The sequence below is a fragment of the Musca autumnalis genome, unplaced genomic scaffold, assembly GCF_047663935.1.
Source record: "Musca autumnalis isolate F117 unplaced genomic scaffold, ASM4766393v1 scaffold_5, whole genome shotgun sequence".
In the NCBI taxonomy this organism is placed as follows: domain Eukaryota; kingdom Metazoa; phylum Arthropoda; class Insecta; order Diptera; family Muscidae; genus Musca; species Musca autumnalis.
The window spans coordinates 114,524,365-114,538,972 of record NW_027412088.1 but is presented as its reverse complement, the minus strand read 5'-3'; the positions used below and the strand labels follow the sequence as shown (position 1 = coordinate 114,538,972).

The 14,608-nt window shown below is 34.1% G+C and overlaps 1 protein-coding gene across 7 annotated transcripts in view; it reads left to right on the top strand.

Annotated features, from left to right (window-relative positions):
* Nucleotides 1–3,048: 3,048 nt before the first annotated feature.
* The window catches only part of ZnT41F (Zinc transporter 41F), a 51,192-nt gene continuing 39,632 nt past the window's right edge, over nucleotides 3,049–14,608 (top strand). The window contains exons 1-2 of one of the 7 annotated variants that reach the window (XM_073988762.1): nucleotides 3,049–3,392; nucleotides 4,446–5,306. In XM_073988762.1, coding sequence (XP_073844863.1) covers nucleotides 4,851–5,306 — 456 coding nt within the window. In that variant the 5' untranslated portion in view covers nucleotides 3,049–3,392; nucleotides 4,446–4,850. Of the gene's footprint in view, nucleotides 3,733–4,445; nucleotides 5,307–14,608 lie in introns of all 7 variants that reach the window. The other 6 variants (XM_073988764.1, XM_073988768.1, XM_073988766.1 and 3 more) reach the window with 6 other exon arrangements.

The window sequence follows — 14,608 nt, the reverse complement described above, 5'->3', positions numbered from 1 at the left end:
ACGGATCCCAAAACCAAGCGTTTCCTCCGTATATTATTCACCTTCATAAGATTAATATTGCATAAAACTGTTTTCATTTTATAACGTTTTTTGCTTCTCCTGAAAATTATTATTTTGTTAGTTACGACTTTTGGCATTTATGGTGACGATATACACTTTCATACGGACAAAATGTGCCTCATCGAAATAATAGTTTTAGACCACAAGTATGTTTGGACGAAATCCGTTTCAGACAATTTGGAGTTGATTTATCCATGTCCGTCTGGCTGGCTGGGTCGCACGATAACTCTCGAACGGATCAACCGATTTGAACAATACTTTGCACATCGTGAAGTTTCTACCAGTCTTAGATTAAGTTCCAATATGAACTCAATCGGTCCACTCCTTCGGGTACCTCCCACACAAAATTTCGGAAAAGTTTAGTTTAGGGCCTGCTCTTGAATCGCGTTGATTTTTGTTGTATCAACTTGTATTCACTGTCCCCTATACGACGGTACAAGTTTCATCAGGGGCAAGTCCATGTTTACTGAGAAAATAGCCTGAAAGGTGCAAAAACAACCAACCCCTATGACATCGTCTGTTGTGGTTGGAGCGCAAGATAACTCTCGGACGGATCTGCCGATTCAGTCCAAAATTTGGCCTTTGTAATATTTTGTCCAAACTTAGTTTCAGTTCGTAGATGGGCAATACCGGTCCACAACTTTCGGTACTTGCCACCCCCCCCCAATATTTAAAAAAAAAATCACTAAATGGTATGCCCGATATCTCTTAAACGGAGCAACAAATTTGGTTCAAACTTTGGATCTCCTAATATTGTGTCCAAATTTAGTTTAATTTATAAAATGGTCAATATCGGTCCTCTTCTTAGGGTACCTCCCCCACTAAAGCTCAACATTTGTGTCTAAGTGCGGTTTATGGTCTGTTCGAAGATCCTTTGGAAATGTATACCGATGCTGTTCGTTGTGGTCCTGATTGGTCCGAAATATTTATAGCTTCAGCCAGAAAATATTCTGAACTTAAATATAATAATTAGTTTTCTTTCTGTTACGAAAGTAGCAAATTTTAGGAAAACATTTCTTCCAAGAAACGACATTATTTTTCACAGGAATCTTGCCAAAAAAAAAAAAAATGGTAAAAATGTTTGGAATTGTTTTTGGAATTAATCTTTAAGTTTTATGACTCGAATAAATCGGCTTGGTGACCAGGACAGAAATGGTACTGGAGGCCTGATATGCAGATATTTATTAGATTCAAGAACTAAGCGAACTTATAACATGTCGAAATTGCACCATGTATATACCAAATGTGTCGTTTTACAGGGTATATTGGTATAATACAGGGTATATTGGTATAATACATATGTATGTATGTATTTATAAGTTTTAATGTCACGTGAGAATTTAAAGGCCTTGAACTTTATACCAAAACAAATTGTTCAAAAATACCACCTACATGAGCACCGACACCATTCGCCTTGTCTTTGAATGATGAATGAGATGAATTTCTTTTCGTCGTAAAAATAATGCTCACTATTTATGGTTTGTTTTTATAGAACAGTTGCACTTTTATTTCTGTGTGTTGGTTTATTTTTGTTTCGTTATAGTTTAAAACTTATTGACAGTGTTGCCTGACGTTTTTAAATTTTGTGCATTGAAATTCGTTATCTTGTGTTCTTTTGTTTTTATTTTTAGAAATGGAAACAGCGGAAAAAATGGTAAAAGTGGTGAACTGTTTTCATATAAATTTTATGCTTTTTAAATAAGGAGACACATTGCGGGTGAAAAGTGGAAAAAACTGGAAGACTCAGGCACGTAAAGGAACAGAGCAAAAGCGTTTCGAGCGTAAAACTAACATTTCAAGTATTTTAAAATATTATAAGGTCGGAAAATCTTTCTTTATAGTTATCATATGCGCCCTCGTTTTGCTAAAAGTCTCATAAAAATGACTCTCAATGCTTTTGAGATTTTTGAACGCTTTTTTCACAAATCAACTTCACAATTTTTCGAAATCGAAGAGTTTTGGTTGGGATCGTTCTCGTTGGGATTTCCAATGCATATGTGGGTTAAGAGGGCTGTTTTTGCATAAAATGAATCTTAACATGGAATAACTCTACTAAACATGCTCCGATTTGGTTGGAATTTCTTTTTCGCTCCTCAAGGAAAAAATATATTTGTTGGGGGACAGACCCGGTTGCTGCGGTAATTTTAGATGTTTCACCTGAATATATGCGTATTTCCCTTATAAGTGCATATAAATGATGTATTTTTTCGGACAGCTATATCTCAAGAATGGTTCCTTCTAGAAAAAAATTATAAAGACCAAAGAGAATTTTACTGTCTACAATATTCGATCAAGTCACTTTTTGACTAGACCCACCGTTTTCAGGAAAAAAATCGAAAACCTAAAAATCCCTAAATTTTGACCTTTGACCCCGAATAACTGTTTTTGCATACATGAGATTGATGGGGACTTTTAGGACATTGCATCTAATGACAAACCACAGTTTATACAGTTGGCCATTCAGAGTTCTGTTAACAACTTTTGACAATAAACATAATAGATTGTTCATTATTGTGATTTGATTTCCTTTGTATTTTATGTCACAATAATGTATTTGACAGCAAACTAAATAGTCAGGGCTAACTAGTTTGGGCTGAATGGCCAACTGTATAAACTGTGTGACAAACGCTAGTTCTCCAGCAAAATTCAGCTTTGTAGGAATTTTTGCTCTTTCAATGTCTATTTCGACTGGACTAATAACTGAAATTTTTGTAGAGAACAAATGAATAATCAGTTTTTAAAATCAATATTTAATAAATAAATTAACTTCAAAAATGACCGTAACATAGATATTATAAAATTAGAAATCACGATAAAAAATATATTTTATGGCAACCCTAAATACCACCCACCCTACAACTACACAACTACAGCTAACTTGAATACAATTTTCTCTTTGGTGAGAAATTTATATTGCATGTGATAAGCAAACGAATACGTTAGCCGAACGATAATGCGGGCGATCAAACTGAGGGGTTTTCAATGCTTGTCAGAGGAAGTAGGCGAAACAAAAAACACTTCGTCTTTCCAAGAGGCATTTGTACTCACTCAGTAGGAAATGTGAACGCACCCGAGAGTGATCACCCATTTGAACTTCTTTTGTTGTAAATCGTTAAAGTACAACAAAACAAATGTAAATAAATAAATCGGCACGATTAGGTGATAAACACGTCTGCTAACAATTGAATAAGCGGGCGCTTAGTGATCGACAAAAACAAAACTCGGTGGTAATCTACAGTGATGACGATTAGAACACTATTTATGTGATATTGTGCGTAAACTATGAAAAATGTTATGCTTCGCAGTATAACGGCCGTGTATTCATATGAAAGGTGATAAAAGAAAACATACACTAGCCAACAAAAAAAATAAGTGAAATGTATTAATATATCCATATTTGTTTTTAATTACAATATAATATATGACATGGGAGTGATGACCAGTAACAAAAAGTTAATCAAATTCGCTGACAAACTTAATTGTCGTACGAAATCAAAAACCTGTATTTTAGAAGAAAAAACAAACATTTTGAATAATCACAACAGTCCAACAATTACAAATTGAGTTACAAGCTACTGATGTTAAATTTTATAACAACCAAAAAGTGTTTAATCAGAAAATTGTTTGTATTATGGTTTTCTACAAAAACCTCAATTTGAAAAACGAAAAAATGTAATTAGGTGTTTCTGTTTCTTTGATGAGATAATTCCAAAAGTTACCCAGATATGTAAACTGGTGTTTGTGTGCTTTCCTTCAATTCAAAGTTATGAATATTTATAAATGAGTGTTTCAAACTGAGAAAAAGCACCAAACAACTACTGTTGTTACATGATAATAACTCTATGTGAAGCAACAATAGTTTTAAAAATAATTTTCAGCAAAATAAATGAAATTATATTTTAAATAACATGCAATAAAAGAAAATAATTCCAGGAGATGGATTAACAAAACGAGTACGTACATATAAAGGCATATAAAGTCGAAAGAGTATTATTGTAATAAGAAAGCTAAAAGGTTCAAATATTTTAATAAAACCAAAAATTGGGAAAATGTTTTATTAAATATTTTCGTTCAAAGTGAAATTTATGTTTTAATTATATTTCGAGTACATTTCGATAATTACAAAAGAGCACCTCAGGTAGTCCCTGATGCTATAACAAAAAGTTAGAGAAATGGAACAGTTCCGTATCAAGTATTGGTATTTATACTTATTCTCCTGTTAGAACTCAGTAAATAATTAAATTAAAATTTAAAATGCTGTAGAACGCATTTATAACAACTCATAGTTACTATGAATATCGATAAAAAACGAAGGCGACAGGCTAATGTATTTTTATTTTAATACAAAATTTGAATAAAATACCAATTTTTTTACTTATTTTAAGCTTAAAAAAATGTTTCTAAAGGATTCGTTATATTCATGTTTGACTGTACATTGTGTTCTGGTGAATTAGCAATAAAAAATAACAATAATTTATAACAACGAATGTACGAAAAAAGTTCCTATGAATAATAAATTAATGAATTTAATGACAACACGGTTAAACACCATACAACAACAAACAGAGTGTACAACAACTTTATAAATATAATTGTGAAAAATGATAAAATAAAGAAAACAAAAGCCAACCAAAATTTATTAACTTGCCGATAAATTGCCAGTGTAAATTAATAAAATTGTTAATGTCAATAAATAAATAAATGAAAAAAAAAACACGAAACATTCAGGCATTTACAACATCTCTAACTAGAACATCGGAATTGTGGATCAACAACTACAACACGCAATCATGTCAAAGTACCAGAAATTAACAAACAACGATTCTACGGCAACACTAACTGACGATGAAAACTTTGCCATATTCCCCACAGATGACGACGATGATCATCATCATCGTAGTCGTCACAACGATGACAACAACTATTATCAGGTGGTAGATCTCATTCAGTATACCGACAACGATGTAATGGAACGTAATGCAAACAACCTGACCAACAGTACAAACACTAGACACCCCAAACCCAACAACAACGATAACAACCGCATGAATGGAATCAGCAGCACCTATAGGCAGCACAAAAATATTAATGATGGCGGGGAGAACAGCAACGGTAGTAGTAGTAATTTAATTATATCAGGTCTCGACTTTGATGACAGTACTATGGAAATTCCGTTACTGCAGCGCGGCAATGGCGACGCTAACGGCTGTATCAACAATAATCATTTCGAAAGCTTTATTAAAAAGGTAAATAAATAACATAAATAAAAATATGTACAAAAGTATGTATGTATGTATGTACACTGCCGCTCACTTGAATAGAACCCACTACAAATTTTTTTAACCTTAATTTTTTTTTCGAATAATACAAGATATGAAGTGTTTAAGTTTTGTTATACTTTGCTTCATGTGTTTGGAGTAAACTTAGTCTTTCATTTGCATTCAAACCCAACTTATATAAGAATTATACAACGAAAACAAAATAAAGTCAAACATTGAAGTAAAAAATTTGGCTCATTTGAATAAAACCCCTCTTTAAAACTTGGGAATACATAAAGATTGTATTAGAATATCGATGCATATTCACTCTATATTAAAAACGAAGTCCTTTCAGTAATATTCAGTAAAAGTATATCATTCCTGATTAAGGATACACCCGTATATCCGGCTTTGTCACGAATTCTTTTAATAATCAAGTGTAATGCCTAACTTGGAATACAAGTTTTAAAGGGTGGTTCTATTCAAATCAGCCAAATTTTTTAATTAAATTTTTGACTTTATTTTGTTTTCGTTGTATAATTCTTATATAAATTGGACTTTAATGCAAATGAATGACTAAGTTTACTCCAAACACATGAATCAAAATATGTTAAAACTTAAATATATCTTTTAAAATTCGGAAAAAATGTAGGTTGAATAAATTTTGTAAGGGGGTTCTATTCAAGTGAGCGGCAGTGTATGGGGACGTGAGTAAAGTTTATGCATCATTCATAAATAAGTTTCATTTAAGGAATTCAATTATTCGCTGGAATTTATTTAATTTAATTTTAACTATTATTTTTTATTGGAAACTTCAGAAGCTTTACTATAATAGCTATGTCTGATTACTGGTAGTTTTTAATTGAAAATGTCTTCCAGTAAGAGCTAGAATTTATTATTATTTTCAGGCAATTGGTAATGCAGAAGGTTGCTTAATTATTTCTTACTTAATGAAATTTGTCCGGTAAAATTTGAAAATGTTACTACACTTTTCAAAGTACCAACTTTAACCAACTGTAATAAAACGTGCACATATGGGTTATAACAAAAAATAGCACTGCTTAAATCGACTCAAAAAGTTATTCAATGTATATCCCTAAAATAAACTTTGGGTCTATCTCGATTCCTTATGTATGTTACATACAAATACACAAAGACATAATTAAATGTCTACGAATAATTTTCCGTTTATTTTGGGCGAATAAAATATCGAATCAAGATCTGTGGAACAAAAAAAAAAACGAAGAATCCATTAGGCGTCAAAGCAACAGGAGAAAATGGAAATAGATCGGGCACACCCTACGAAAAGGTCCCGAAAGCATTGCCAAAATCGCTCTAGATTGGAATCCTCAAGGCTCCAGAAGACCAGGTTGTTCTAGAAATACGTCACGCAGAACCGTATCCCCAGAAATAACATATTTATATAAATCATGGGAAGAGATTAAAACTATTTGTCATAATAGAGTAGAATTGAATTTTCTTGCAAATGCCCTGTGGAATAAATAAAGGAAAAAATCTATAGAGAAATGTCAAATTACAACTAATTCGGATGTAAATCCGAATTTACCGTTATGTGGAAGCTGTATCAAAACGTGGACTGATATGGTCCATCTTCGTACTTTAAATAAGTTGGGAATATATCAGGGTTTCGGAGTCAGAGTCTACGAGTCGGAGTCGAGCAATTTTGCTGGAGTCGGAGTCTGAGTCAGAAAAAATAACTCGTCTCCGACTCCGGGCAAAATTTTTTCAACGTTATAGAAAGATAACATTAAATTCGACATACCAACTTCAAACAGCATTACTTATTTTAAAAGAAAGCTAAAAGAAAGCATAAGTACAACGGTAAATTATAGTAAGTTAGAGGACAATTCACAGGATATTTACTTTCCTCTGAAGTCTATTCATCCCTATTAGTTGGTCCAATTGATCCTTTAATTTTTTTCAAACAAAGGTAGAGTTCTTTGACAATCGAAATAAGATTAGACCTTTAACCTCTTTCCAGAAGACTAACTGGTCTTCTGATCTTGTTTTTTACGATAAGTCATCCTTGCATTCTATTAAAGACTTTGTGGTCTCTATGGGAAATCCTACTGAATACCCTGTGACACATAAAGCCAGTCAAGGAAGGTCTATGGGTGGAAAATTCCCTTTCGGAATGAGAGCCCTATTGAGTATATTAAAAACCCCAAAGGATAACATAGCTGAAATTTCTGAGTTATGTCGCAAGGTATTTTTGATTGACCCCAACAATGATTGAAAAAATAGCTTTATATCTTTGTTTGTTTGTTTGTTTGTTTTGACATCCTTGGGCATTTCTTATACCAACTAACATTTGATATTACGTGAACACCTGGCCACAAAACTGGATTTTTCTCGCTAGATCCAGCAAAATTTGGCAATCACTGAAAAAAGGCTCTTGTGGATTGGTGCAAAGAAATTGTGAATAAAAACAATCGCAGTGCTTCAACGACATTTATAAGATCGTCACAGACGGCGAATCTTGGATCTATGCTTAGGAGTTCGAAACAAGACAGGAATCGACCGTTTGGGTCTTCGAAAGCGAGCCAAATCCAACGAAAGCTGTTAATGGAAGAAGACCTTAGAAGCAAATGGTCGTCTGTTTCTTCGGCAAAACTGAACATACGGCTTGAGAAATATAGGACGGTTGATTCTGAGTTTTACACTACAATTTGTTTGCCTGAAATCTCCTGAGGAAATCGAAAAACTAACAAGAGAAGAATAACACTATGCAACACTGAAAATGCAAACAACTTCTAGTATTTATTTTTTGAAAGTACATATAGAGACTACAAAAATCCTAGTAGGGCTTTGTCCTGTCAGATCCAGTTGGGATTTTATGGCCTCATCTAAACCGGGCTAAAACTACAGTTTTTTTGCATTTATTGGGCCTTTATCTCAGAAACTAATTGGAATTCGACCTTGACTAGTAGAACTTCCCAGTTGAACAAACTACATGGGAAACCAATTTTACATAATTGCTGAAATTCTGGTCAATATCAGCTAAACTATTGAGAGTTGAACCAAGTACCCATTGCAAAAACCTTCTAAATAAAGTTCTCAGCAATTCTTCAGAACATTCTAAAACTCTAAAATGCTTACAGTGGTATTTTGCATCATATCTTTTACAAGACGTATCAAATCAAACACAGTTCACACCAACAGTTTATTCTCGCATTTCGGATTGACCACATTAATGACATATTTATTAAATCGTCGTTAAAAAATGTACTGAAGACAACGCGATAGAGGCATTTTACAACAATGGCATGTTCTGAAGAGTTGTGTATTACATTCCAAAAGAAAACATTAAGAACAAATTAACAAAACCCAACTAGGATTTTTGTCGTTTGGGTCTGTACTTTCAAAAAATACCTAACTCAAATTGTTAGCACGAGATTACCTAAAAAATGTTGCACAGTGTAATCGTTTTACATCATGACAAATCGACTCAAACCAGCGCCTCATTGACCTGACAAACGTGAAATTGATAAGTCGTGAAATTGATAAGTCATGTGCCGTATAACCCTGACTGGGGATCCAATGACTTCATCAGATTTCAGCACATCAAGAAAAAATGGCGTGGTCAACGATTTTCGTCGCCAGTAGATGCTGTAAAAGCGTTCAAAAACCATGTTTGGAGGTGTCTCAATCAAGCCACAGTAAACAACCCAACACATGGTCGTATGTCAAATTGTTCTGAGCCTAAGCGTAGGTCAAAAACTGACAAACTTTCAAAAATAAATGTCATGTGACTCCTGGCCACACTGCGTTTTGCCTAGACAGGAAGGTGTTTAGTGCCCCTCGTAGCATAGAATATGTGGTTAAATTATCAAGTTGATTGCAATAATATTGCCTTACATATAAGCGTTGGAAGGGAAAATGTTTTGTATTTTGTGTGCAGCATATAAACTAAAAACGTGTTTTTCTCGAAATTACATTCAGAAATCGGCCACAAACATATATGACAATCGGTTTATTAGTTTTCGTGCTAGAGATGGCATTGCAAAACGCTTTAATAAAAACAGTGTTTCGTAGAGGGTCATTTGTCACAAAGCTTCGTAATATTTTTCTCTTTCAGATGAAGAAATAAATCTACCAAAAAAGTTTCGTAGTTTTCTCGGAAACAATTCATAAAAAATGGCTTTTATTGGGCTTCACAACTGTGGGCCTCCCTTTAAGGCTAATCACATTGGCGTACATCCAGTTTAAAACTTGGCCATGAGTTGCTTATAATTTTTATCGAATGTTGTCCTTACGATTAGTATTGCCAACCCATTTTCATATATTTTTAAAGCTTAAGCATGAAGAATTCCGTCCAGAATACTGTATTTTGTTGTATTTTTCAAATGTAAGATTCAACAACCATATATGTATATAGTTGCGGACAGCTAATAAGGGACTATATATTCAGTTTTATAGATTACCCGATTACATTTATAAATATGTAGGTTTTGATGAAATAAATTTTGCATATAAGGTATTGCTAGAAGCACTATCGAGTGATGTAAAAACGTACCGAGATTAACCAGATGTGGGGGAAGTACAACCCACGGCATGGAATAAAATTTGTGTGTACCATTTTAAAACTATTCAAATAACACCAACTGTTTCTTTATACGCATCGGATAATTTTTGCACCAACATAAATCTATTTGCTCCCAAAAATGAGTAGTATCTATTGATTTCGATGTGAAAATGTACTTTGTTCCATACAAAAGCTAACTCAAGGATCCCTAGGGCTGCCATCAATGCTGCGTGTTTTTCAGCCTTTTTAAAAATTGTGTATGTAAATAATACCTCATCTAAATTCTGCTCAATTTTATAGGTAGCGGAAAAATATTTTTTTACATTATGCCGGCATACTAATAACCATATTACCACATTTTGTTGACTTAAAAATGCCTCATAACTAAGCCTAAAAATATGATTTTCACCTTATTGACTTAACCAAATTGGTGCATAAGTAATTTAAGGATAAATTTACACCCAGTATGGAGCGGCTATTGAAGTGTATGGTTCGGAATGATGTCTTGGGTTAATAAAAATATAATTTCTGTTATAAAGAGCCAAATAAATATGCATATTTTTGGTGCATAATCGGAAAATAATGTCTAAAGCATATTATTAGGGATTATAGTAATACTTCGGCTCCTTTAAGGACTTGCGGTGGGGATAAAGCATGAACTCAGTGGAATACACTAATACGAGTTATTCTTGTATAAAAAAGTGCATCAATTAACCTTAAAGTTGATTTTACTACTAATGTCCCTAATTAGCTGGCCAGGCTAATATGGACCATTTTTAGAAAAGTGGGCTGTACTTGCCCCAAATAAGGAGAATTTCCGTACGTTTTGACATCACTCGATAGTGCTTATACCAATACCTTATATGCAAAATTTATTTCATCAAAATCTTCTCATTTTTAAATGTAATCGAGTAATCTATTAAACTGAAATTTATCGTCCCTAATTAGCTGGTCGCCACTGTATATGAATTTTACTCCATATTTATGTTCTGCATTTGAGTATGGCCTATATAGGCCAAAATATATGAAAAAGTTTAAAATTTGTGCACATTTTATTGATTTTAGTGGTATACGAATTCACACTCGGAGTCGACCCGGAGTCGAAGTCGGAGCCGGAGTCGTGAAAAAAACTGATCTGGAGTCGGAGTCGTGCCAAAAATATCTCGACTCCGAAACCCTGGAATATATTAAGCTATACAAAAGTTGAACCAAATCAGTTACTGCGTTTGAGAGTTTTCATTATTCTGGGATCTTAGAAAATGGGAAATTCACCAATGGTTTTTATACCCTCACAATTTATGTTATCGAGGTCCTCATCCTTCCTCCCCCACAAAAGTTCGAAAATGTTCGGAATAATTGTGTGCACGATAACCTTGAAGTGAGCTACCAATTTGGTCCATCCTTTGCATATAAAGAAACTTCTACAAGACATAGATGAGGTTAGAATATGGTACCTCCCACCCAAAATTTCGGAAGGGCGCAGTTTAAGTTCTGCTCTCGAATCGCTTGAAGTCTTTTTGCAACAACTTGTATTCGCTGCCCATTACGACGGTACAAGTTTTTCAGGGGCAAGTCCATACTTCATGAGAAAACTGTCCAAAAGTTTTTAAAACCCCCTATGACACCATATGTAACCGATTAGGTCAAAAATTTGGCCTTCGTAATATTTTGACCAAACTTAGTTGAAGTTTGAAGATGGGTCATATCGACCCACTCCTTCGGGTACCTCCCCTCAAAACTTCAAAACTTTTCGCTAAAATGGTGTGCACGATAACTCTCAAAGGCGGTGCCGGATTGGTCCATGCTTTGCACGTCGTAATATTTCTGCGGTACATGGATTGGGTTCAAGTATGCCCACAAATCGGTATGATTTGTTTGTAGCAAATTGAATTTGCTGCCCCCATCACGACTGTACAAGTTTTTTCAGGGGCTAGTTCATATTTCCTGAGAAAATGATGTATATAGACAATTTTCGAAGTTAAACTACAATTTGACAAAATATTACGAAGGTCAAATTTTGGACCCAACCGTCTGATCCGTTTGAGAGTTATTGTGCGCTCCAGCCACTATACATTGCACCATAGGGGTTGCAATGTATAGAGGCTAGACCGCACAATAACTCTCAAACGGATCAACCGGTTCGGTCCAAAATTTGACCTTCGTAATATTTTGTCCAATTGTAGTTTAATAGGGGTACCCCCCCCCCCCCACAAAAGTTTAACATTTTTATTTAAGTTCAGTTTAGGATCTGTTCGAAGATCCTTCGGAAAATTATACCGATGCTACTTCTTGTGGTTTTGTTACAGCGATATTATGTTTTTTGTGGGCAAATCCTTGCTTCCTGACATACTGGTCAAAAACTTTTAAGTTATACGGTGACCAAATGAAATGACTCCTAAAATCAGATTCACTTCCAAAATGGAATCCGTCGGTCCATTCCTGATGAAATTGACCATTACAAACATTAGGGATTGCTTAAACACATAAATAATAAGTCGTATTTTTGCTTACAAAAAGTTGTCTCCCGACGGTGAGCGTTGAAGTCACAACTAGCTGTTTTATAGTCGAACAATAAGGTTATGGTCCATTATTACATGTGTTCTTTTACTATATGATGGATTTGAAAACGCAAAATAAACCAATTTGGAGGTATTAAAAATATAATTTTTACATTGAAAGTTAATGCCAAGCAGCTACTCCTTGAAATTCAATCATCACTTTTAATTTTAAGTTAACCGGAACGCTATAAATCCGTTCGGTAAATCCAAACTATAACAAAAGAATACTTATAATAATGGTGGTATGAGTTATATAAATGTTTTTGCCTTGTACAATTTGAAAGAAATAACCCATTATTTTTTAGGCAATTGTTAATGCAGAATATTGCTTGTTTACATTACATTGTAATAGGTTAGGCGGCTTACGTGGATGCGGCTTATAATAAAAAATCCATTATATTTTACACAGATTTAGAGCAAAAGCTGCAGAAAGGTGTCCCATATATGCAATGCGGATAAAACCGGACTATTTTTCCGTTGTCTTTCCGATAAAAAATGTGTAGCAGCAGGCGAAAAACTGCTCATACATTTAAAAATCAAAAAGAACGTGTTTAATTTTACTTTTTTTTCAAATTCTGATGGTTTACATGCATACATTAAATTCACCGTTCAAAAACTCTACAAACTAATCACAGTACAATGTTTATCTTTTAAAAAGAGATTTCTAAGATTTTACATACATAATTCTTATGATCTCCCCCTCATATTTACTCTATATACTTTTAAGAATATAAATTGATTTATGTGATTTATTTAAATTTTAGGCATTTCAATACCATAAATGTAACCATTGATAACATTTATTTGTATAACAAGTAAGAATGGGGTTAAGTTCGGCCGGACCGAACTTTTTATACTCTCCACCACGAACTTTATTAAGGTGAATAAGAACAAGCACTTCCTCTTATTGCAGGAGTAGTATATTCCAACTGATAATACTCCCTTCAAAAGAGCTCATATGGGACGTCATCGTAGTTCTTTCCAAAACATGGATCAATATTTACAATTTTTCGAATTAAACTTTGGAACTCCTGGCAACACACAATATTAAATTACAGCAATCTCGGTTCGAAGATTTGACGATAACGCTCTCGAAATACATAAAAGTAGTTTTTCCTTTTATTTGGTTAAGCAATTCTTATGCATTTTGTAATTTACACTGATGGGCCGGTTGGCTTTGAAGTTAAATAAAATTGAATTGACAAAAAAAAAACTTGGTAATACCCGCTAGACTTAAACAAGGATTTGTATGGACAGTTTGTATGAGAGTAAGTTTTCTATTTTCCGGGAACACAGACGTTTCGGTGGGATATCAAGGTCATAGTCTTCAAAATGCATACCGAAAATCGGGAGGTACCGTTCTATGGGGCCTATATGAAGACATGGACCTATACCAAATTTCATGTGGGAAGTTTTGCACCCCAAACGAAGACTAAATACCAAATTTCAGCCATCTCGGTTTTATAATGATACTAAAACCTTCAAAATACCGGAAATCGGGAGGTACCGTTCTAGGGGGGCTATATCAAAACGTGGACCGATATGGTCCACTTTCAATACCAAATATCCTAGGAGTAGTACCAAATTACAAAGCTGTATCTTGATTTCAACAAACGAAAGGACGGATAGAACCAAAACCGCGGAAACGCTTGGTTTTGGGATCCGTCATTACAACAAAATCTGCAATGTTACTCCTTTTTCCGAAATGCCTCTTCTTGAATAGGATCGTTATTTTTTTAACGTAGAAGCTTGAAATTTTGCAAGAGCATGGTTTTAGTCTTATGAATTAGATGCAATCAAAAAACTAATTTTGACTTTTTTGGAGATACGACTTCGGGCATTTATGGTGATGATATACTTTATAGGGTCTCCGGCGAATATTTCTATGTGTTGCAAACGGAATGACAAAGTTAATTATACCCTCCATATTATGGTGGAGGGTATAAAAATGCATATATACAGTGGTGGCCAATACATTTGCAACAAAATTGCATGTTTTAGTAAATTTTATTTAAAATAGTTTTTGAAAGTAAAATTAAGTATTTTTTGCAATTATTTATATTTCCTTTGGTGCCACCGTGGTGCAATGGTATGCACACCCGCCTTGTACGTCCGGTTCCCCGACAACATCAAATTTTCAACGGTGGCAAAATACCCCTCAGTAATGTTGGCGACATTTCCTGTGT